This window comes from Epargyreus clarus, unplaced genomic scaffold (genome assembly GCF_041222505.1).
Source record: "Epargyreus clarus isolate Ecla_fem2 unplaced genomic scaffold, WU_Ecla_fem_2.2 ptg000018l, whole genome shotgun sequence".
NCBI lineage: Eukaryota > Metazoa > Arthropoda > Insecta > Lepidoptera > Hesperiidae > Epargyreus > Epargyreus clarus.
In genome coordinates this window covers 9,269,814-9,296,093 of record NW_027332226.1, presented here as the reverse complement: position 1 = coordinate 9,296,093, position 26,280 = coordinate 9,269,814, and the positions used below count along the sequence as shown (strand labels likewise).

The window sequence follows — 26,280 nt, the reverse complement described above, 5'->3', positions numbered from 1 at the left end:
ATTTTTCATCATATATCTCTACCTATCAACCTTATTGAATATTCATAAGCATCAAATGGCTAACTTGTATGGTTGAGGCAGGAGGCACCTCTGCATTATCAGAGTTGAAGAGTAGAAGGTCAAATTTTCCATCATTTATCTCAACTTATCGATTTTATTAAATATCCATAAGTTCCAAATGCCTAGCTTGTATGGTTGAGGCAGGAGGCACTTCTGCATTACCAGGGTTGAAGAGTTGAAGGTCAAATTTTCCATCATATCATGTTAACCTAGATACTCAATGTTCATTTTAAGTTTCATGAGAATTGAGTGGGCAGAAGGTAAGTTGTCATAAAATATGTAAAAAGCAGGGGTAGTGATGATGAGTTCCACCCCATAACTTAAATTCTAATCATCAGAGCATACTAATGTTAAGGTAGGAAAGTACCGCACTGAAACTCTCTTTCATATGAAAAAAAGAAAATTAAAATTGGTTAAGAAATACTCGACTTATTCAAGTTTATATGAAATCGGGTTTTTCCAATTTTCCGGGAAAACTGGCGTAAATTTTCAAATTTCCTCGAAATGGGACCCCCTGTGAAACTAGCCACATACAATGGTGTATGAATCATGTCGATCGGTCGCGGCATCGTGAAAAAATCGCCGAACAAACATAAAAAAAAAAAAAAAAAAAAAAAATATATACGGTCGAATTGAGTAACCTCCTCCTTTTTTGAAGTCGGTTAAAAATACATGTAGCTCAATAGGACAAGTTAAGAAAATCATGTAGGTTTGTCCATAAAATGTAAGTCAAATCCTTTTTTACGTTTTTTTTCAACTAAAAGATTGTATTTTGAGATAATTAAAATACATGTTTGTTTTAATAACGAGCACTTTCATTGGACATGTTATTAACTAGAAATATAGATAATTTATTAGTAGACAAGTAGTCTTCAAAACCAGAACTTGTTCATTTAGATTATACCTACATCATATCGAAATTACGCACTCACGGCATAAATGGGTAATTTGATCAGTAGGTACTTGCCTGTGAGGATCTTATGTACAATATTTGATCTCTTCTGAATTGATTAGAGTCCTTTGTGTTTGGTAGAGCCAATTAACATTAGCTAGGTTATACAGTACCTATACTGCCTACCCGATGTTAATTGGCTCTACATAAACACCAATACAAAACAGGTTTGTTGTTATCTATGCCAAAGTTATAAAGTTTTGTAGATGATATTACAAAACTAGAATGTTCATGTATGAGATAATATATAGAGAGATATATGTCTGTACAGTGTACACATAGTGTTACAGGTAACATGTGGGGGGAAAGAAAATGTGCATGCATTTCCTACCTGGTCGGAAAACGTAGATGCGGCTAGAGGGGATGGATTGCCGGCGGGGCGGCGGACGGCGGGGGATGGCGGGGGATGGCGGGTGGTAAACACAAAGGTTCTGCGGAGCCGGCAGTCACGTGGCGCGTCCGCCGGGGGCGCATCACTCTTAAGGGTGATATCGAATCACCGGCAAAACAAACATCTGATAACATCAAATACAAACTTACAAAAATCAAGAACAAAAATGAGTAGTTTTATAAAAAATATATACCGATTTGTCCTTAAGAGTGATGGCCTCCGGGCGTTGTAACTTGTCATTAAATATAATTAAAACTTCAAAACTTATCGTAAACTTTTAACATCACTTATACGTATTGATTTAGAGTATTTGTATATAATACAACAACCACTCTAAAGAATATCAGTATAAAACATATCAAAACAAAATTAGCATATCTTTCACATATTAATCTTTAGCAATAAGTAATTAGGATAATGTAGTGGTGACATATCGAAGTTCGTAGTTCGTCGCTTTGAAAGAGATTATTGGTGAGTTTGATGACTTTATGTAGAGTTTGCATGAATTAAAAATATTATTTATTATTTTTCAGAGGTTTATTTCGCAAATTTTGTTTTTTCTATTGTTTGTCGACAGATTTTCTATTTTTTTGTTTTATTTGGTAACCTTTGACGAGCTTTATTTTAAATTTTATTAGTACGTGGACATCACTAAAGACAAGCAAATATTTGGCATTTCTCTTATGATTTTTAGAGAGAATTAAAGAAAGTGTTTTCACTTCAAAAAGCTTTCGATCGAACAACTTTTTTAGAGTTCCGCATATGTTTCGCTGATAATTAATTCCAATTTTTTTTTAATATATTTTTTGTGTATTATTGTGCAATCACAGAGGGCCATTCAATGGATGTAGCATAAACTCGCGAAAATAATACTTGTTATAGTTGTTATTATAATGCTCACGATTATCAAATCAAATCAAATCTCTTTATTTGTGAATACAGGTATTAAAAACACAGGTATTAAAAAGTTACATATAGTGCGCTATATTCCACCTTGTCAGGTATACAAATATATATTAAATTAAATTATCAAAATTTATAACAGAAAAATAAAGAAAAATGTCATTATAATAATTTACATTCATAAGTATTAATTGTATTCATTAAATTATTAATTACCATATTCATTTCAACCTTGATACAATTATTATCAAATATTAATAATAATCATAATTATGTCAGTAAGGAATTCGTGAATTGTATTAAATTTATATAATTAAAACTAAAAAATGTATCAAAATTAAATGTCAATTTGGAGATTTTAGTCAAATTTGTCACTTAAGATATATTATATTTGCAGCTAATATTTTTATATGTTTACGTATAACTTTACGTATGAAAAAATTTCAATCTATTCTTCTATTTTGAAAATACATAGAAAAAAATTACATTTCTGAGTACAATAAAAAATGAATAAATACGTTTCTGTTTATAGAAAAATTATGACATTAATAAGAAGTGTGTTCAATTTATTTTATAAGAAAAAGGTCAAGTTATAACTAAAAGCTCATGTTGTCAATTATGTTCCCGCCATTTCTAAGTTGTTCATGTCGTACATTACTCATGTCATTTAATGTTTGTGTGATAAACTTTTAATACAAAACGGAATGTTTCATTTTTTTTACAACTACTCGTGATTGTTATGCTGAGTCCTGACTTTTCACCATGTCTTTCAAACTATATGCACTAAATTTCGTATAACACTAATTGTTTGATAGTAATTAGGAGTTTAATTTGATGATTTAACGCAAAACCGGGTGATTTTTCGAACTGTACGTTGAATATCTTAATAATATTATTTAAATTATAAAAGTTTCCAAAATTGCAAACTATAGGAGAATACATTATTGAAATATGTAGGTTGTTATATAAGAAAAATGCCGGAAGTTTCATTTCATTATTATAAATAGAAGGATGTATTATATAATACAACCAATGTAGTACAACCTTCTTTTCATAATAATGACCAATATAAATAAATATGAAAAAAGAAACAGTTATACAGGGTGTTTGGTAATAGATATCCGAGTTTTTAACGAGATAAATACCAGTAGATTTTAGCGATAAATCATAAGCATTTTTTTGGGTTTCGTACCCAAACGGTAAATTTGGAACCCTATTACAAAGCCTCCGCTGTTTGTCTGTCTGTCACAGGGCTCTATCTTATGAACCGTAAAAGATAGACCCTTCAAAATTTTACAATAAAAGCATAGCGGCGGTCACTATAACAACAAATACATACTAAAAATAAAAATAACTAGAAAATAAGCGGGTGTTGCCATACAAAAAATCTATATTTTTTTTATTGAACTGAGTTAGAACGTTAAATTTTTTACAATGCATTTACTTTTGTGACAATGGGTTCTATGACTAAAAATAAATGAAAATTAGGTGGTAAGGAACCTTCCTTGTGATAGTTTGACTTGCACTTGGCCAATTATTATTTTCTCCGATCATTATGAAATGGAAGCCATTTATATATTTATGTTATCGAAGTTGGAGTACGTGTTTTAATTTATTATTATCTGCCAAAGTACAAGTCTTAAAAATACAATATCTTATTTAAAACATAAAAATATCTCCCATTAAAAATGATATATACTTTACCAAAATATTTCAATAAGTGTCTGAAAATAATAGACAAAAGGAACATTTTGAATAAAAAACAGTTTTTTTAGATTTCGCTTTTCTGAGTCTTTTTAATTCATTTTGAGCACTAAAGGATATGTGCATACAGTAGACATTAGATCATCCAATTTAAATGCTCCATTTGCATTTATTCTACTGCTTAAATAAGAGAACATTTTTAAGGGTCATATTAAACTGCCTCAATTTTTACCCTATACTATTGAATAAAATGGTTTTACTTTTAAATTAGCTTTTCCTTGAGTTTTTTTTATATAGTTACTTACGAGAGTTTAATTTTTACACGCCAGATTATCCGACAGTGGAATAAGTAATATGTGTTTTTTCATAGTGAACTCGTTCGATTCCAGACTGGGGAATAGATGTTTAACTTACTAGTATCTAATGATGCAGTTTTAGTTTTTAAAAATATCGTTACTCCTATCAACATTTTTCGCTATTTCTTATAGTTTGAGATTTAGCCATTAAGACGTACTTGCAAAATATGTAAGGTATTAACTTTGGAGTAGTTTACACGTCAGTCCAATCCTTTCTATTTATTTGAATATTTATTGAATTTTAATATACTGTTTATCTCGGCAGCCCGTGTAGTATAATGTGTATTATACTGCATTATTTCATTTTAAAGATGAAAGTGATAGAGCCATTCGCAGTGATAGACTCCGGACGCACCGCTGCCGCTTTCTTACTTATAGCAGCAGTGTAAAGCTTACTGTCGTGTTCTGATTTTAAAGAACAAGAGACACCTACAGTATTCTAACTTAGTCTTCAGAAGTAGATATGCATTTGTCTTGCTAAGCTAAGGGTACGATTATTATAGTCTAGGCTTTAAGCAAGAAAATACACGTCGTACTGAAAAATACAATTTTTCTTCGCTGTATTTGTGGTTCTACTGTGACGGCATTATCGTTCCACCTTCTGCCCGTTAAATATGGTGTTTCGATTTAAACTCGTAAGAAAACAGAAGACTGAAGAGTTACACTACCTCGTCAAGACAAAAAAAAATAATTCGCCAAGTACGAGTCGAACTCGCACATGGATGCTTCCGTACCATCAAATGATAAGTGAACAACGTATAATAAAATTAAAATAAATATATTAAAATATGTTTTATGGTTCTTATTTGTATTTATTATAATACCAGTTATTGTAAACGGATTGTAAAAATTTCAACCGTTTCGCTAGTACGGTTTAACAGTTAGATCGAAAAATGCCGAAAAATACCGGTTTGTTGTATGGAGACCCCCTTTAATATTCAACTTTATTTTATTTTTAGTATTTTTTGTTATAGCGGCCACCGTTATGCATCCTCTGTAAATTTCATGTGTCTATCTATTACGGTTCCGGAAATTATTAATTTCACAATTAATTAAAATTACACATAATTTAACTCTTGTTCATATAGAAACATTCATTTACAATTTATTGTTTGTAGGCAATGACATTGTATACTAGGTTTAGGTTATATATCTATGTTTGTGGGCGAATATATTTTATTTTAGAGAGACATAAACGTATGTATAAGAAATATTATTTTTAACGGATGCTTCACAGAGAGTTCTTGTTCTGAAGAGGTAACAGCGTAAGAAACTGCAGAAGGTACAATTGTACCTTATGCAGCTTCTTACGCTTACGCATAGGTACAATTGTAACTGTAGCATTACCATGAGTTGGCATAGAAACGCCACTATAGAAATGGTAAATAGAAAACTATTGTCATTTTGCTAGTGAATAACATAACTACTATCGTTACGGTATTTCTTGACAACGTCTGTCAAATTAATGACTCATGGGACCGAATTTGTATGGCAATAGATCATAATGACATTCGCTAGCGATTTGATTTCGATAGGTTTTTTTACGTATCGAGTTACGTCACTACGGATTTTAGTTCTACGAGTAACCACCAGAGGCGCTGTACAATTTTTCATACATTTATTTTACGCAGTCGCTAGCGAGTAATACTTTTGTAAACTCATGGTAGTCCTACTATCTCCATACGTTAAAACGAAAACTGGAACTCTTATAATATCACTATATTGCTGTTATCATCTATCTGTCCGTCGATGACATCCAATTAGCAAAAAATTGACACGACCGATAAAATAGAAATTTGGTACATAGATGCATTTTGTGACTCAAGCACAGTCGTGTAAAGTAAATATATTTTTTTGTAAACAGTTAAGTAAATAAAATATGCGTTCAGAGGGAAAATTAGGCAAGAAAAATATTATGCAATTATAACGACATTTTCTCAATGTCCGTCATAAACATAATTTTTTATTTGAAAGAGCATTCAGGCTCTGTCTGCATCTACTTCTTTGTATGTATGTTTTCACAAAGCTTGTTCAAGATTAGAAGTAGAGTAGCTTATATTATTATATGTAATAAGATAACTATTATAATAAACCAAAAACCCAACTGCTTAAAACTATAACCAATATCACTTCTATAATTAGGACGAATCTAACGACACCTCACATGCCCAAAAATATTATTTCTCTCAGTCTGGTAAAAAATCTTGCGAAAATTCTATCAAATTGATTTCCACCTTTTAAAATGATTAATTATTTTTTTAAATTCGTAATAAGAGATATACAAATGTATTTTAAAAGGGGTTATAATTATACCCACAATGCATAACTATAATCAAATAAGGCAAAATGTCACAAATAAGGTAAATTATAATTAGCCTTATTTAGTACCACTTAACCATGTGGTACTTATTTAGTCACTTATTTAGTGATATATCACTTAACTGGAACAGACGAAATAATTAATTGAACATAATATAACATTTGTGAACATCCTGAAAAATAATTGAAATTCCTTTAATTAGGATTTCAATATACAACCTACAACAGATATGGTTCAATATTAATTTAGCGCAGATAGCAAAATCGATGAAAAGCTCTCTACACCCTCGCCCATCCGAAACTAATTGAATAAAGCGATCGTCCGATAACGTCGACTGTACGTCGGGAGTTGTTTATGTCGAAAGTTAATAGAGTTATTAAATTCGGCTTTAATTTATTCAATTTGGACGTAGACAATGGCAGCAGGGGCGGAGCTTGTGCGGTGCCCGCCCGCGCACCTGTAATTGTATTACGTAGCTGTTTATTGCGAGTGCCGCATTTGTATAAATGCTCTTTGATGCTATAGTATGCTGGTATAGATGGAAGTAAGGCTTCGTTAAAAAGCTTTAATAGTTGTATTGATTTAGGCCGCTACGCTGGTGGTTTAGGTTTGAATTTCACTGTTCATCATTGTATTAAAAATCTTTTTTTTTTGTAATGTAAGAGTAGCAGACGAGCATGCAGTCCACCTGATGGTAAGTGGCTACTGCCGCCCATGTACATCTTTAATCAACCCCAGATAAGATAAGATATTCCTACCTGAGGTCGGCCACAGATGCGCCGCTACCCCTGAGGACTAAGTTGGAACGCCTGTCTCCCTTACCACACCCTTCAAACCGGAACACAGCAGCGCCTAACACTGCTGTTATGAGGTAGACATAGGTGTGGCGGTGGTGCCGCCGGAGTCGAACCACAAAGGGTTCTACCACCTTCAAAATCTGTGAAGTCTATCAACTTGTACATGACAGGCGTCGTTACTTAATATAAATCATTATTCATAAGAGACCTTTGTCAAGTAGTGGGTGTGGTAGAAGCTGGTAATGTTGACATGCGTAGCAATTCATATATAAATGTTACAAGAATCTTAAAAGTTGTTAACGGAAGTATTAAGGAAATTTTAAGACTATCTAGTAGGTAAAACTAAAAAATATCCATGAGGCAGGCCATTCCACTTTCCACATATTTTAATATTTCTAATAATTGTAATTATCACAAAGTAATTAAACGTGTTTAGGAAAAATATGGTTAGTATAATTTTGGTGGTACATGAGACATACTTTTCCGTGGCATTCCAGCTTAATCCTCAGGGGTAGCGGCGCATCTCTGGCCAATTTCAGGTAGTTAGATTCCTACCTGAAATAAGATAAGATTAGTCTTATCTGGGGTAGATCACAGACGTCCATGGGTGGCAGTAGTCACTTACCATCAGGTGGATGACATGCTCGTCTGCTACGCTTATATTATAAAAAGAAAAAAATATAGATATTAAAAAAAAGAATTTTTAAAGTGCCATTATATTCGTTCCATTAAATAAACTGTCCCTTTACTCCAACTTACGGGCACACACATACTAGTAGCGCTTTACATGTCAATATGGGCACGGCGGTGAAAGTTCCTTTGATTTTTATTGCATCTCGAGAAGCCGGCGTCCTTGGGGAGCGATCGGTCGGCAAACATCGCAATCCGATACCAAATCGCTACTTCCACCTGTTTTTGTACGCCTCCACCGTGTTAGCAAATAAATATACTTGCAAAGTCGGTTTTAAACTTTACTGCTAAGTTTTGAGGAGTTGTGGAAATATGAGAATTTGTCCAGAAATTTTGTGTGCGGGTTCGATGTGCTGTTTGCGTTAAATTTTTGTAGAGTTACATTGGTCTAATAAGTACAACTTTTCCAATACTACTTATTATTAAGTATTAGAATTAAGGCAAGTTATAGGCTTATTTTTTTTAAATCTCGTCTCATAATACTTCTATCAGTTTTCAAAAGACATGAAAGCCTAATTGAAACTCGGTCTCTCAATTGGAGGTCCGAGGTTAGAATCAAAGGTGAATTTCAGTTATATTCGTATTAATTAACGATTACTTGTTTACGTACAATAAAACATCGTGATTAAACCTGCATACCTGAGAGATCTTAATAAATATCTCAAGGGTGTGAAGTCTACCAATCTTGGCCAGATTGGGACTATGGACATTTAGAGGAGATCCATGCAGTGATACAGTAATGTGACAATGTTGACAACGTTACATTTTCCGCTATATTCCTGTCAAGAGTAATTTAAGTCCTCAAAGATATAAATTAATTCTTGAGTGGTTGCCTAATAAAGAACACATTAATGCAAGTACGTTATATTAGGAAACAGAATTCAATAAACTGATTCCAATTTACTTTCGGCTGAGTTCACAATTTTCTATATTAAATCGTTGGAGCGACACGGCGCGGGCGGGTTGCTATGATACCTCAGAGAAGTTAATAAGTCATAAATAGTAGGAGTGAGAGAGATGGGTAGACATGAAAATCAGGGTGTGGGAAAGGGATGGGTACCCCAGGTGGAGGCGGTGATACGCAATCGTGTGGAAAAAGGAGTCTTTAAAGAGGCATGAGGTGTCCCCCAGACTGACTAATGTGATATTTGATTACTATCTATATTATATGGAAAAAACTAAATTGAGGTTTTGTATAGCGCGAAGTCAGTGCTCATTACTTTGTACCTCAAAATTTTTAAATATGTATTTCTATTTGTTTATTTTATAGATTTATTTATTTCATATTTGAACATCAGTATTTCAAAATGCTTATTTTTTCATTAAATAGTGTTTTTTGTAATAATGCTTATGTATTTCATTTAGTATTGTGATATTATTTAATAAAGACTAAGTTATTCCTATCTCTTAAAATATTTTAGAAACTCCATTAAGGTCTCTGTACCATATTTTCCTTTGTCTTACCACTTATTTATTGTATTTCTTTAAAACGTTAAAAAATGTATTCAAGCGTTTAAAATTCGAAAACCAATATTTTTCATGTCATTCACTTTGTTGGTATGCAACGATCATTTTACTATTTCTTGGCCCTATATAAAAATTGTTATTAAAGGAATACGTATTAATCTTCATAAAATCTAAACAACAAATCACTATGCAATTCCTCGTATACTTTTACATTAATTTCTTTATAAAGACCACTTCAAAAGATGTAAACCGTTATGAATCGGAAAGAACTCTATAACGACAGACGTATGAGATTAAATATTATTTTATTCTCAAAATTTACACATTCTAAAAAATATCACATTTCAAAGTTGCTGCAGAAGAATCATGTACCTCTGTAGGCTTAAATATAGAAGGCCGTCGGCGGCTCTGTTCGGCGCTGAACCTGTCTCTAGTATCGATAGAGCTTTATGAAGTTGAAGTAGCTTATAGTCTTTAAAAATCTAGGCGTTAATAAAATTACTTAAATGCTAGTGGCACGGAAGTAAAGATATCATATAACATATCACACAACATTGAATGATATTGTCGGCACAAATGTCTACTTATTATCTACACAAACTAACACCTGTTTAATATAATCATGGTATCCAATATTTTTGTTTCCAAAGTGAAATTGGACAATTTCTCCATAATCAGTCTATTGAAATTTAACAATTTCTAGCAATAACAGCAGTGTTAAGCGATGTTGTGTTCTGGTTTAAGGGGATATACTTTTCCGAGGCGTTCCAGCGAATCTCTTATCCTATCTAAGGTTGATTGCAGAAGTCCATGCGTGACAGTAGCCACTTACCATCAGGTGGACTGCATGCTAGTCTGCTACTTCAATATTATAAAACAAAAAAATATTTTAGTAAGCTGATGCACTTTATTTGTAATTTAAAAACGTTTAACAGCAAAATGGTCTGATGTAGGTTGCGCACTTGACATGGTAAGTTGAAAGGCGATAAGAGCTGAGTAGCTGCCGGCGAGTGGTCGATCGTCGCTAAGTGGTGGGGGATGCCACTTTTATCGCTACTAAGAGTGCATTATCCTTCTATCTTGAAAATAGCACACTTTGTAATACTGGCAATATTAAAAAAAATGGAAAATAAGGCAAAAAATTCTTAAGATAATTAAGATTTTTATGCTATTATTAACAATAATACACAATATTTAAAGCATAGAAAATAAATTAATTGAATTCTTGCGTATACAAAATCACTAAGTAATTAGTTCCAGAGAACGTATTAATGAAAGAGTAATCCTAATTCACCTCTAGCCGTACATAAATAATTTACAAATAAATTTATTCGTAACGGTATTAAATACAAAGCAATTTTTTTAATGTACACATACTGAAAAGGTTGAGATTGAGATTGTTCAATATAATAGATCTAATTTAAAAATCTATTTCTTGATTCAAGTATGAAAACCACCGTTTGCGGTGTGGTTGCAGGTTTTAATGATCTCATATAGGGGGCTTTAATTTGTGTGTTGTCTAACAATTATGCAGTCGTATATAGCGATAAGTATGGTGCTTTTAGGTCGCAGTACGCTAATATAAGTAGTAAGTAATTTTGGATTCAGTATTCAGAGAGACCCAGTACTACACCTGGAACAGTAGCTTATGGATTGTAATTATAATATCAATCATTTGATAATCATCAGTATCAGTTATTATGTATCGTACTTATAAACATAGAGCGCTATAGAGTTGCATACGGTACCATCCAACTAGTTCTCTGGGATAGCTACGAATTTATGAACGAACTATTAATATAGGTAATATAGCAATGTGCTGCACTTCTTTTGTCTGAGATTTCTCATATAAAATACGTAGTGTATCGATACAAATCCTTACTAATATTATAAATTCGAAAGTAACTCTATCTGTCTGTCTGCCTGGTTGTCTCTCCTTCACGCCTAAACCACTGAACCGGTTTTAATGAAATTGTGTACAAAGATAGTCTGAGACCCGAGAAAGGACAAAGGATACTTTTTATCCAGGAAATCCCACGGGAACTAGGGATAGCGATCTAAGATCGATTAATCGGATAGTCGAACTTTTGGACTCAAAACATCGATTATTTTAATCGATATTAGTAAGGATTGAATCGTAAACTATGCATTTAACCAAGTGACGATCTTTAGCAAAGTTGAAGGTCCGAATTTTCAGTCTTATGTATGTTAGCATGTTATATTATTTTCTTTTAAACGCGGGCGAAGCCGCGGGCAAAAACTAGTTAATTATAATTAAACAGTTTTAGCATTAATACTTTTAACAATAGCGAATTTATGATAACATAATAACGAGCACCCTCACGAATGGCTATAGAAAGTCATAACTTAAAAGAGATTAGCGTAACAAATCCAAACAAATGGCCGTTTATCCTTGCGTTTCGCTGACGTTGATATCATAGCGATATCGGGAGTTCATTTCACGGGCAGAGGAGCCCGCAAATGAAGTTCCCGGCCCAACGAGCGCAACCGTCTCCCCTGATTGCCCCTCGTGAATATATTCCAATGGATGTGGTACGTTTATAATGGTTTAATAGAGAAGTTTTTTAAGTGACAGCCTCTATTTTCAATGCTTAGTTAGTGGGCAATTGTCACTGGTTAAGTACTTACTGCTCTAGGTAACTTCAAAGGATGTAGAAGATTTTTAGAAAAAGAAAAATGTGGTTCGAGCTACCATCAACAAACATATTCGTAGCGTGAAGCAGTTTTTGCATTTTGGTGGAAGGGTAGGAATGTTGGGAATAAGACATCATAGTGAAAATGAACGAAAATAGTTTATTTTATTAATTATTATTTACTTACCTTTAGGTTGATACTAACAAGTGGAAGATTGTTTTTGGTGGTATGTTTGGGTTAATATTGTCTTTATTACCCGATTGTCAAAAAGGGTTATGTTTTCCGCGCGTGTCTTTTGTGTTTGTTCTATATGACTTTGAGGCACACGGTTGTCATTATATTCGTCTCAAATTCAAAGTGTCGTTTTTTTGCATATCTGGATTGAGATAGAAATAATCCGGGGAATCGTAGGTTATGGGATGTAATAATAAGAAAATTAAGGTAATAAAGTGATAATCGACAATATTAGATAATTCGTATCGTATGTATAACAATAGGGATTAAGGACTGATAAACTGACTAAATGACTATTTTACTGTGCCAGAGATCAACACACAGCCGAAACTGAGAGTAAAACTAGACTAGACTAAACTAGAGAACAAAACTAAGAGTTCCGAAATTTTGCGCACTGGTTCTTTATGTAGTGTAAGAGAGCACTAAGAAAGTGTTTTTGATAATTCCACCCCTTGTGTTAAAATTGGGGTTGAAAGAATGTTTGAAAATCCTTAGATTTTAAAGCTTGCACTATGAAATTTTGTATTTGACTTTTTGGGTAAAAATAATGAAACACCTATTTTGCCGCTTTTGGAAAATTAACTCTTAGGGATAAAATAGAGGTTAAAAGTTCGTTTGAAAAACCATCAATTTTGAAGCAAATACTATTAAATTGATTGGTGTGGATTTTGAATAAAAATAATGAAACCCCGCATTTGAAAATTCGACTTCGGTCTTTTTAGTTCGGGTTTTTGTTTTTTTTAAGCATATTGTTGTTTTGTGTTTGTTGTAAAAGTTACTGTACTGCGCTGTGAAACGTGGATCACAGCGATATACTTAAGTTAATCCAAATAATATCGAAGAATTTGTAACTTATGTAAGAAAATATGCAAATAATCTATTTTCTTTAAAACATACGTTTTACCTTTACATTTATTTGACACTATCCGAAGGCGCAATAATACAAGTTTGTACTTTTCATAACGTATTCAATCGGTTCCCGACAAGCAGAACAGATTTTCTTATGGAGACATTCTTGTATTTAAAACAGCATTTGATTAAAATACATACGTACATTTTTTAATTGCATATTTGGATTTAGGGAAATTATATTTATAAAGATTATTCTTTTCTAGGATATCAAATATGTTAAGCCTTTTTGTAGGATACTGTTTTGTATGAATTCTGACATTGTTGTATATACGTAGAAATTATCGATTTTTTAGAAGCGACCAGAAATGTGCTAGTAACCGTAATAAGCTTTGTAATAGCTTTATGTATATGCTAGTATCGTATGCAGAGGGGTACATAGAAAGGGTTCCTGTGTACTTTGTGAGCTTTCGGATCTCCTGAAAATTTTCTGAAATGTTACAAAACCCCGCCCCTTTCCAGGGTATCTCGCCATTGGTGGATGTTCGTCTATTTCCGTAGACGTACCCTCCAATGACGGTAGGGGCTACGCGCAGCCGTAGCGTCACCGTAGAGCCGCGCGGGGAGCTACACGATCGACAGACGGTGCTACGGACCTGCTACGCCGAGGATCTGGAAAAATGTAAGTATTTCTTTGTTTAAATAAATACTTTATAACTGTGTGAAATTGTATAGTGATATAAATATACGTAAATCTATAGCTAAATGTAAGTAGCGTACCGTTTTAAATATATATAGGACAGTATGTACTATAGTATCTATGTATATGTACGAGTACCTCTCACTGGGTTATGTAACACTTTCGAATCAATACTACCTCCGCGTCTGATGAAACAGTATTATGAAATCCAGCAGTGATTATGAAATGTAGATGTTGAAATGTGAAATAATACGTCAATCTATGCTAATCAATTGAGAAATGATATTTTGAAAGATTTACAATTTTTAAATTTGATTTTTTAGAAAAATATTTTGCTTTATATTGACTTTCCATCACCGATGTCTTCAATTAGCACGTCAGATTAATGTGATTTTTTTAATAAATTTTTGGAGAATATCAATTAAACAGTTTTATTTGGCGACCAAAAGGACTTTTTAAAGATTTAGGCCAATAGTTATTTGTGTCAAATTTTATCCCACTTCATACAAAATTATAGCGTTCGTTATTGTTGGCACTTGATAAAATTTAACCAGAATGGGTGTGGTTGGGTCTTATAATGCTAGGTTTATTTCAAACCAGAGGAAACCACACATTTATTCAGATCAGAAACTCTTATTAAATGTGTAATCCGCCCTATAGGTTCGGGGTTCGAATCTTAGGCACCAGCAATGTTCTGAGATTATGTGCGTTAGAAATTATCACTTACCTTAATGTTGTGTGAGACTTACACATCTAAACATTTATTCATTTCTCTTAAGTGTATGACGGTTAACAACCCTCGCTTGTCCACAGTGATGGACAATGGCTTAAATAGCTGATGGGAAGCCGTTACTCGTCAGTTTGGCAATTATGGGTTGTTAATTGAATAAAAATGTTGTACCTTGAGGAAACCTTGAGGCTGTTAAAACAGTTCTCAAAGGAACATGAAATCAATTTACTTGGCTAGTGCGATGGTATATAAGGTGTCTCAATCTGAGAAGAGATGCGTGCCTCGCAGTGGGAAAATAATGGGTTGACGAAATCAGACAGATTTTTCCTTCAATTCCCGACTTTAGCAACATTTACTTACTTCAATAAGTATATTTTTTAAATAGTACTTTTTATTGTAGGTGTTAGCAAAGTGTGAGTGCAGTTACATGTGGGAGATCGGGCGTCCGCAATGCAGGGGCTCCAAGCCGCGAAAGAGAAGGCCTCAGGCCTGTTCGCTAACAAACCCCTTTTGTTCAAGTAAGTCCACATTATTATTATACTTTTTTACATTAAAAGGTGGTAGAACCCTTTGTGGTTCGACTCCGGCGGCACCACCGCCACACTTACGAGCGTATTTCTGCCTCATAAGGGCAGTGTTACAAGCTGCTGTGTTCTAGTTTGAAGGGTGTGGTAAGGGGTCTTCTTTATTCTACCGAGTCCTTCCAACTTAGTCCTCAGGGGTAGCGGCGCATCTGTGGATGACCTCAGGAATATCTAATCCTATCTGGGGTTGATTAAAGATGTCAATGGGTGCCATAGCTTACCATCAGGTGGACTGCTCGTCTGGTACTCCTATATTACAAAAAAATACAGGTTCATGATACCAGGTAATCTATGCCCAGCTCTTCATATTTAGGAGGATTTATTATACTCGTATTAATATTTTCAAAAATGTAGGGCGTACATATTCTTTAGATGTTACTTTAGCATACAATCCAGGGTAATGGAACAGTGTCCCAATTTAATGTTAATATCCATGTGTAGGTCTTTGGTTTATAATTATTTTAAAATCTTTTGATAATAAAGACGTATCAATCATATCAGTGTACCTTGACCAATTTGGATTACATCACCAGTCAGACATCTTACGGCATTAAGATGTTACTTGTACACTTTGGCATTTATGTAGGTGGTAGAACCCTTTGTGGTTCGACTCCGGCGGCACCACCGCCACACCTATTTCTACCTAATAATAGCAGTGTTAGGCGCTGCTGTGTTCTGGTTTGATGGGTGTGGTAAGGGAGACAGGCTTTTCCGAGGCGTTCCAGCTTAGTCCTCAGGGGTAGCGGCGCACCTATGGCCGACCTCAGGTAGGAATATCTAATCCTATCTGGGGCTGATTACAGATGTCTATGGGCGGCAGTAGCCACTTACCATCAGGTGGACTGCATGCTCGTCTGCTACTCTTATATTATAAAAAAATAAAATCGGGATATCATTATCAAATACTCTTTTAAGTATGAGTGCTAATAAAAGGAAATAATTGGTTAAAATTAAACTCGAACTCGCTAGATCTATAGCTCTAAATAGATCTAGATAGCTAAGGCGTCATAAAATTGTTACGAAGTTATAGAAAAGACAAATTATTGCAGGGTTTGAAATTTTCGTAACGAGAATAAAAAAGATTTAGAATACAAAAAGTTTGATGCATTCTATTAATCTTTTTTATTCGTATTGTCTAAAACTCAAATGTTTTAGCATTGAAAAGAAAATATAACAGAAGTACAAAATATTAAGTTATAGATAAAGAATCTAACTATAAGAATGTTTCTTGTACGATAAGAGAAACGAAGCAATTTGTCTGGAAGCTGCAAGCCGCTGTCGATAATATTGACAAGCGGATTATACGCGTTGCAATAAAATAAAATAAGGGCGCAGAAATCACCAACTAGTAGGAAATACTTTGTAGGGGTGGCAACTATTGTTTTGTCAAAGGTAGTTATAAAATAAAATTAACTGTCGTTAGCTTTCATCATATTGTTAAATGAAGATCTCTCTAAAGTTTTATATCTTTAAAGTGTATAGTAACTCTTAGGTACAAAAAATATAAATATCAAGTTATACTAATACAAACAAAAAAGTATATAAAACTAAATGGTTTAAGTGAATATATTTATAATACGTTACATTCTATAACATAATTATGACTAACATATTTATGAATCTTAAACGGTAAAATCTTAAATGAACCATTAATTAATGTTAAACTTACAGAATAGCTGAAACAACTCAGCAACGAACATATTACTTATTTTTTATGTTTTAAGAGTATTTTTGAGTATTTTCATATTTCAACTAACCAGTCCCTAATTGTACGATACTGACCGTAGAGCTCATCTTAATAAAATAACGCTTATATTTCACGTAACGCTTACTGCGTGCAATCAGTGCTATTAAATGGAGCGAGTGCTATAAATAATGCGATTATTTAGCGGCGGATCGCAGCCCTGGCGAGGCGAGTGCGCAGCGCTGATAACAAACAGACAATCCGGATTTGTGACGTCACGCGGACCGCCCAATCGTCTACCACGCACATTTTCATCTCTTGTTTTCCTTCCAGAAAATTCTTGAGAAATAATGGACAGTCATTAAATATTAAACAGTTTTTTAGGTACGGTATTAAGTATTGATATATCTTTAAGTGACCCGTAAATGTATATTTTGTACATACATGAAGGTTTATCCTCGTTATTTATTACGATAACTGAAGATACGAAGAGTCTTTATTGTCCAATCCTCAATTATCGCTTAACAGATTTTTTAGTCTATCTAAACAGTTCCATTTTTTATCAACATTGGTCCCGTAAATCACTTGAGTATATTTGTGATGTTCCTCATACGTCTGGTCTTCCACGCCTAGTTAAAATTCACTCTAAATAATTATGGACATGAACTGTTTAGATTTATCGTCGCTTAATTACATACAGCCATAGATAAGTATAGATATCTCACCGCCTTGAAATTGAATGAAGCCACAAATGGCTTATTTTAGTAAGTTCTTTTTTTGAATTCTTGACAAATAAAAACATTTTTAGAGAAAATTTACGAATAAATAACTAATACTGCGTAATTTACATAATAAATAAATAATTATTTCAACTATTTTAGGGACATTTTAGCACGGAGACGTGGCAAAACATTTTTACGCAACTATTTCAATTCTCAAAAGTGGGTACATTTTCTTGTTAGGAGTGAGTAATCTTTACTAATCTATGCATACAGCTAGCAATATTTCAGAAAAGGTCATGAATTATTATGAATACATTACTATTAGTATATTGTCATCTTTCAACACGGCTATAATCAATCTCTTTCGGTCGATTCGCGTCACTGGTTGCGACGTACAAGTATTATCCGGATTTACGCTATACTCACGAGCAGGCAACCAGCTATCGGAAATTTTATCTTATTGTATCGAAAAATATGAATAGTTTTTTGACGTGTTTTGTTCTTTCAGCTTTAGCTGAAGTTAAGTTGATTTATCAACTTAGTCACTAGTCATTATATTTTTTTAAAGTTTTATCTGCAAAATTATTAAGAGTTGTTATCGAAGCTTACAGATTTGTGTCATCAAATAGACAGCTATTTGATTATCTGGTTGCTACTGAAAATCAAAAATGAGATTTAAAAAAAAGATTATAACGACTTTTCTATATGTTGTCACGAAAAAGAAATAGAATAAACAACGGTTAATACTGAAGATATAAATTTGTACAGCCAACAAAGTCCTAATAATTGATAAAATCAAAATAATTTGTAATTTATTTTTTATAATTTTGGATTTAAAAATATAATATTAAAAATATATAGTGGTTTAATTAATTAGGCATTATGGTTACTCCATGAAGACTTAAGCTTGAAATATATAAAAAGAAAAAACAACTATTTATCCAAACTTAAAAGGAATTCAATTAAAAATGACCATTCAATTAACAAATATAATGCAAGGTCTATATGACGACATGCAAATTAATCTCCGATGCGCTCTACTAAGGATTTAAGCTCATAAATTGCGAGCGGAGAGAAAGGGTAGCTGGTTCATTATTTAGTCCGTTTAAATCACTAAGTCCTTAAAAGACATTAGCGGGCTTTGTAGCGTTATCGTAGTACACAAAAGAGATTTGAAATGTTCTACCAAGGGGTGGATCCCGTCAATTATTACTCTTTATATCCAGCTTATGTTATATTTGTTATTCGTTCCGCTCTAACGAGTGTATAAAATTTTGGATTATATTTTACATACAACTGATCATTTATTTTTAATTTATCATTTGTTTAGGTAACCGTTAATTGGTAGTAACGATGCGTTAGTACGACCGGTGAAATATGAGGATTTAGGGTTTTGGGTTAAATTTGAGTTCAGACAAACATAAGATTCTTAGTACACATAAAATTTAGGTTTTATTCTGCTTCTTAGAATTATATTTGTGTCTGTTTGTTTCGTGTCCAACAAAATAAGGATGTCGTAAATGTAAGAAATGTGGGAACTTGACCCTTTGTTTTAACGAAATTTAGGCTTAACGTTTAGTATTTCTTTAATTTAATTTCTTAATTAAAACACAATTCATACGCAAACATTACATAGCACCACGCTTATACAACCAAAAAGATTGATTCAAGGCGTGAAAAATAATGGCGCGTGCGAGAAATCTATCATATTTTGTCGTCTATACTCAGTGTAGAGTGCTTAATACGTACACAGCACTCACACTAATTGTTTCCGCCATTTGAATATTGCCGGCGACAATTACTGGATTGGTCCATGGCCGGAGGACGGCTGCACAACGGTCCCCTAAATTAATTGCTCGCTGCCACTTTGTTTTATTTTGCTCTCAACAAAATTTATTCCTAAATAAAACAATAGAAGTGTCATCCCGTATTCAAATTCTCTTAAAATAAGTTGTTGTTTTAACGTTTTGTCAGCATGACTGTTGTAAAAACATTAAGAAAAACCTTGTCAGTTCCATTATAAGGAATGTGAGTTTACAAGTTGATTTACTATATTTTAAAACGTAGACTGTATATACTGTTACTAAACATAAATCGTAAGCACTGTAAAATACCTTTTTTAAATAATTTTATAATAATAATAAAACATTGATGTTAAAATAGTTGTAACAAAACGGTGTTTGAAAATAAAATACGAGAACTAATTATTATTAATTAATTAGTCCTAAAAATTATATACTATATCAATAGCGTATTCGATTCAGCTGAGATAAACATACGAGGGCCTTCCGTAACGATGTAAGCGTAAATAATATTTCCTCAATTTGCACCTCTTACTGAGTAGGTCACTTCCGGTGACGTCACGGTGTTAGAAAGCGGTGATTATTAGTTTAGCCACCCCACTATGATACCAAACTTGTCTTAGATATCAGAATCAAAAAAATCAAAGTAATTTCGTCTATTGTAGCAACGAAACTTTTACTATAGGGCACAATTATTAATACCTATATCGTGTCATATTGTTTTGTGCTAAAGCATTGATGCTTTGTCCCATTTCAGCCTAAAATTTATATGAATGAAGAAAGCTATTTTTATTTTTGACTAAAATTAGCTTGCTGTTTCACGTTTCAGCCCAAAATTTATATGAATGGAGAACTACTCTTATTTTCAGTAAAATCAAATTGTAGCGATTGTTACTGTTACTGACGTTTAAAAACAGTTCTGTAAAGAATCTATTTTAAATAAAATATTTGATTTGATTCGTGTATACTACGAATGTATTGATGAGTTTTGTTTAGCAGACATAGTTAGCTTATCGAAGCCATTCGACTCTACTCCTACAAACAATAGTATGCGACCAGCTTTAAGTAGATAGGAGGTCTATTAATTTTACTTGTTTCTTATAATTTCTTGCGTAAAAATTCACGATTAGCTTAAGAATTGCGAAACAATATCTTGTCCAAATCGAGTATAAATCATTATATTAATTTCTTTTGTATATAATCACTTGAACGTCTTTGACTTTGTACATAAAACATATCAACTCATAGTTAGCATAACATGTTCATTATCAAGTATAATATTACCTATTTAGGAACAAGACAGCCTTTGATGCGGCCATCATATTTGTATCCATGTCAGCGCAAATTGACAGTTGATATTATGTTTCAATAGACCTCAGGGCTTTTGGGTGAAAATTTAATGAGCGGTAGCCCTGCTTTGTGGTTGTTGAAAGGGATCACTAATTAGACCAAAATAGGCGTTGGAATATAATCGGTACTATTAATGAGCTGTGTTCTGGAGTACTTGGGTATTTATCGCTCTATTAGTGTGTTATGTGGGTGAGAATTAGTAGCGATTACATGGTTTATGAAGTGGAGTATTGTGGTGATTGATCTGTACATATTGTTTAGTATCCGTCGGTAGAGTTAATACGTGATTGACTGGTGTCATGAGAAAAGTATAACTTTTCTATATTAATTGGCACTTTTACTTTATGTTACGATATATTAATATGATGATATGTTACGAAGACTAGTTAATACTCAGTTTAATAATAAATTCTGGTGTAAGTAGGCTATAAATCAACGTAAGATTTAAAAATTGTATGACCATCAAAATGGGTAATACATAATTGGCTCGTCATGTTAATTGGCATTGAATATCTATTGTCACGATTTGTTTCAACTATTAAATTAGAACGAATAATCCCCTCGGCCGTCTTGATGTCTGGTATACGTAGCCATAACTTCAGCGTAAGTTCAAAAAATATACCAGTCATTATAATTGGTAATAAGTAATCGGCTCGTCATGTTCCCTAACATTGACTGTTTATTGCCACAGTGTGTTGCCAATTGAGATCGTGGGGTCGATCTATAGCCGCCTCGGAGTCTGGTCGGCGGGACGGAAAAAATAGTAATAAGTTATAAGGTTTGTCAAGTGATATTTAATGAACGATTTGTTTTGACTATTAAATTTTAATGACATAGTACCTCAGTCGTTGTGTCTGGTATTCGTATCTATTCAGCGTTAGCCCTAAAATAATACGAGTCATTAAAATTGATAATAAGTAATTGGCTCGTCATGTTCACTGATATTAAATGTTCATTGCCACGGTTTGTTGCCAATTCGGGAGATCGGGGGATCGACCTGTATTCGCCACGAAGTCTGGTCGGCGGGATGGCACAAAATGGTAACAAGTTTGTCAAGTGATGTTTAATGTTTATTATTACGATTTGTTTTAACTACTTAATTACAATAACGTAGTCCCTCTGTCGTTGTGTCTGGTATGCGTAGCCATTCAGCGTAAACCCTAAAAATAATACGAGTCATTAAAATCGGTAACAAGTAATGAACTCGTTATTGAGTGATTGACACGGTTTGTTGCCAATTGAGATCGCGGAATCGATCCGCAGCCGCCACGGAGTCTGGTCGGCGGGACGGCAAAAAAAAGGTTATAAGTTATAAGCTTCGTCAAGTGATATTTAATATTTATTGCCACGATTTGTTTTGATTATAAAGTTACAGTGACGTAGTGCCTCGGTCGTCTTTATGTCTGGTTACTTCCATGTAAACTTCCATGTAAGCTGACATTGAATTTTTATAATCATAGACTGTTGCCAATTATGTGATCGTGGGATTGATCCGCAACCGCGACGGAGTCTGGTCGGCGGGACAGTAAAATCTGGTAACAAGTTATAAGCTTTGTTAAGTGATATTGAATGTACGATTTGTTTTAATGTAATAACATTTCAATGACGTAGTACCTCGGCCATTGTGTCTGGTATACGTAGCCATTCGCAGAATAAAAATAATACAAGTCATTAAAATTGGCAATAAGTAATCGGCTCGTCATGTTCGTTGACATTGATTGTTTATTGCCCCGGTGTGTTGCCAATTGAGATCGCGGGATCGATCTGTAGCCGCCACGGAGTCTGGTCGGCGGGACGGCGCGACGCCGCGCCCGGCGCCAGGGGGACGCATGACGGAGCCACTAAATCTCCAAACAAACAGATTCGCAAATATTTCTGTTATTGCTTTCGATATTTTGAAATACTATTTTGGTAAAGGTTGCTGTTCGAGTTATTTTATTCACTGTGATTTTAGTTTAACGAATGTTTTTGAATGTACATCTGATGGTTGATTGCAAAACGCACATTAAGAATTTTGTTAGGAATAAGCAGTTTTTTTGCACGAAATTTTATTTCGTAAGTCTTTTGTTTTGCTTAAATAAAGAAATAAATATAAGAATGTCAAGAAAGAAGAAAACATTTAGATGGCAATAGTTAGCCAGCTTCTACACAATCGCCACAACATTGGTTTTAAAACAAATTATACTTATTGAGGCAGTAATTTATTTATCAGTAGGGACCAGTTAATTAACGAGTTCATAGGTACAGATTAAATATATTTATAGGTAGTTATGTATGCTATCGTCATTAAAGCAGGAGCACTAAATTGTCAAACGGTAATGAGAATCCTCTGAAAGGACAGGATTTAATTTGCGGTGCGGCCGATGGGGGCGGTCCACTGCTGGTATTAATCCTACTTCAAAGGGCACACTGAAATTAGACACTGCTCGTAATACTTTAGAATTATTATTTTTTAAATGATACTTCCTGTGCCTTTATTAATTAAAACTTCGTCTAATGAAAATATTTTGTCCTGTGCCTTAAGATTCTTGTTTCTTAATATTATGCTACTTCTATTAAGCTTATTTATTGTTTAATTTACGTTAATATTGCAAGATCAATTAAAAGCAATTGTTATTAGGCAATAATTACTGAGATAGAGTCGTTTAAAAGTCGTCGTCGTATAGGTTATCTTATTGATTTGATAATCAAATATTTTTTTATTGATTTGATTTTTGATAAAATAATTCAATTATATACGAAAATTTACATTTTATTTCATGGTGATCTGAAATATAATTGAGAATTACAATGTAGTATCCTTCTTCCCACTCGTCGGCATCGCGATTGTTTAGCCTTTAAAAACAAAAAAAAAAGTTTAAAGACCACTGACACTGCGTATGACAGTGACAGCTCCGGATTCCTCACTTCTTTTTCGCGCTTCCAAGGCATCGTGATACTATTTTTTCAAAGTTTTGTTAAACGTGTATAGTGAAGCAAAGCTAGTGAAAAAATGAAGAAAATGGAAACTAGGAATGAAGAATCACGTCTGCGTAGTTGTAGTCGCAGTAGCAGGAATTTACGAAGCAATTCTTCGGGTTGGATCACCGGTTCAGAGGTTATGTACAAATTACTTACCAGGTATGTAAGAAAATAATGTATTCATTTATTACAGTTATGTGTGTACAACTATAAAAATGCCTAAATAACTAACATATGCTTAGAGAGGAACTATATTGTTTGAAAAACTTTCTCGTATCTACAACTTCAAAACTATTCACGCACGCCAATCTCGCTCTTGCACGTTACAGACACCAAACGGTGCTCATATTCGCCATTAACCGCAAGATGCTTGCATTTTTATGCATATAATTTAGCAATTAATGGTCCAGATATAAAATGCACCCGAGCCACGAGTACCACCTACTCGAGTACGAGATACTCGTGGCGTCGCTTTGTCGACACTAAATGGTTCCCATGTTCACCATTAAGCACGAGATGCTGGCCCTAACATGTATATGTGACAAATGTTCGAATATTCAAAGAGTCACAACCGTCGAGTACGAGATACTCCTAGTTTTACTTTATTGACACTAAACGGTTCACTCATTCGCCATTGAGTACGAGATACTCGCGCTAACATTTCTATGTGGCAAGTGGTCGAATATACAAAGCATCAGAACCGTCGAGTACGAGATACTCCAAGTGTTACTTTGTTGACACTAAACGTTTCACTCATTCGCCATTGAGTACGAGATACTCGCGCTAACATTTCTATGTGGCAAGTGGTCGAATATACAAAGCATCAGAACCGTCGAGTACGAGATACTCCAAGTGTTACTTTGTTGACACTAAACGTTTCACTCATTCGCCATTGAGTACGAGATACCTGCGCTAACATTATATGTGGCAAATGGCTTGAATGCTTCCATCACTAGCTATTGCACTAATAATACACAGTATAAAGCATGAATGATTTATAAGCACCAAGCTAGAGCTGCTACAACACAAGGTTATGCCAACCCTGTTATACCAACTCTGACAAAATAATTTTCAGAACCAGCTATAATTTCAGGAATCATTCATGGAGTTATTGCAAATAGCAAAACATATTTGTAGCTATATGACAAAACAGTGTCCTAACAGAAATGGAAAATATTATGTCAACATACTGGGACAACGAGTGAATACAATAATATCATCAGAGTTCTCTAAAATTGGGAGGTATGTGTGAAGCAACTGGATGAATGACATATTCCAATTAGAACTGAGGAAATCAACCTGGTACATTTTGATGCTCTTCTCAGAATAACACTTTAACTAGTGCTACCTATAAAGGTCATAATAGGTCATTTATGCTCCACCACAATACACACGATAAAAATATATGTAATACATGGTGGAGAACAGAAAATAGGAATCATCACATTGCTGGTGCGCTAACCCAAAACAAATATAACCCTGTGCATATAAGAATCTTATCAGGATTCACTGCACAGCATGATGCTCATGAGCTCATGTAACGGAATCATACTGAAGACATTGAAACTCACTTAGCTGCATTACAAATGATAGAAGACTAGCTATCTTATCAGAAAATAATGTCTAAAATAGACATTTGTGACATAAATGTTTTATGCAGCACCCCGTTGCCAATTTGAAATTGGTTGAGATTGGTTGTTCCACACAAATCAATTGTGTTATATGATATTAAAATTTAATATATGGCGTCAAGATAAAAATCTTACAACATTGATGACAAAATTATTTTTGTATACTAGTTAATCCAATGCTCGATCTCAAATGGTAATAGATGTGCTCTTCACATTATCACATACACACTGGTGTATATACATGACAACTGTTTCATGTTAACCTGATATAGAACAGAAGGCATGTTCTCTCAAAAGAACCACCTCAGGAGGACAATGATTAAGCAAACAAGACTCCGGCTTATTGATACTTACACATATCTGTCCAATATATTTTTAGTCACATGAAGAAAGAATACTATAAGTATCCCATATATTGGATCCAGCGTCTGAAGTCCTAGCTTTGATAGTAGCATTCTGTGTTAATACCTCAACACAATTGAGCAGAGTTCATTGATTTGTTATGGATACTCTATAGTTCCTACTCAATTTCAGCTGTTTTATAAGCAAATAACAGGTACCTATACATGGCTCAAAGTAAACAATATTACATGGGTTATATTGTAGTACATCTTACTCACATATATACAAATTATGTATAATAAAAGTTAATCAGTTACCAGCTATATAAAGCTGTTTGATTTGATATCTTTTGGGCTAGGTATATATGAATATCCTAACATCCAGATTAGGTGTATT

General features: G+C 33.7%; 1 protein-coding gene across 1 annotated transcript in view; it reads left to right on the top strand.

Moving 5' to 3' along the window:
• The first annotated feature begins 1,487 nt into the window (after positions 1-1,487).
• The window catches only part of VGlut (Vesicular glutamate transporter), a 59,652-nt gene continuing 34,859 nt past the window's right edge, over positions 1,488-26,280 (top strand). The window contains exons 1-3 of the mRNA XM_073082924.1: positions 1,488-1,874; positions 13,901-14,060; positions 15,209-15,326. Coding sequence (XP_072939025.1) covers positions 15,259-15,326 — 68 coding nt within the window. The 5' untranslated portion in view covers positions 1,488-1,874; positions 13,901-14,060; positions 15,209-15,258. The remainder of the gene's footprint in view (positions 1,875-13,900; positions 14,061-15,208; positions 15,327-26,280) is intronic.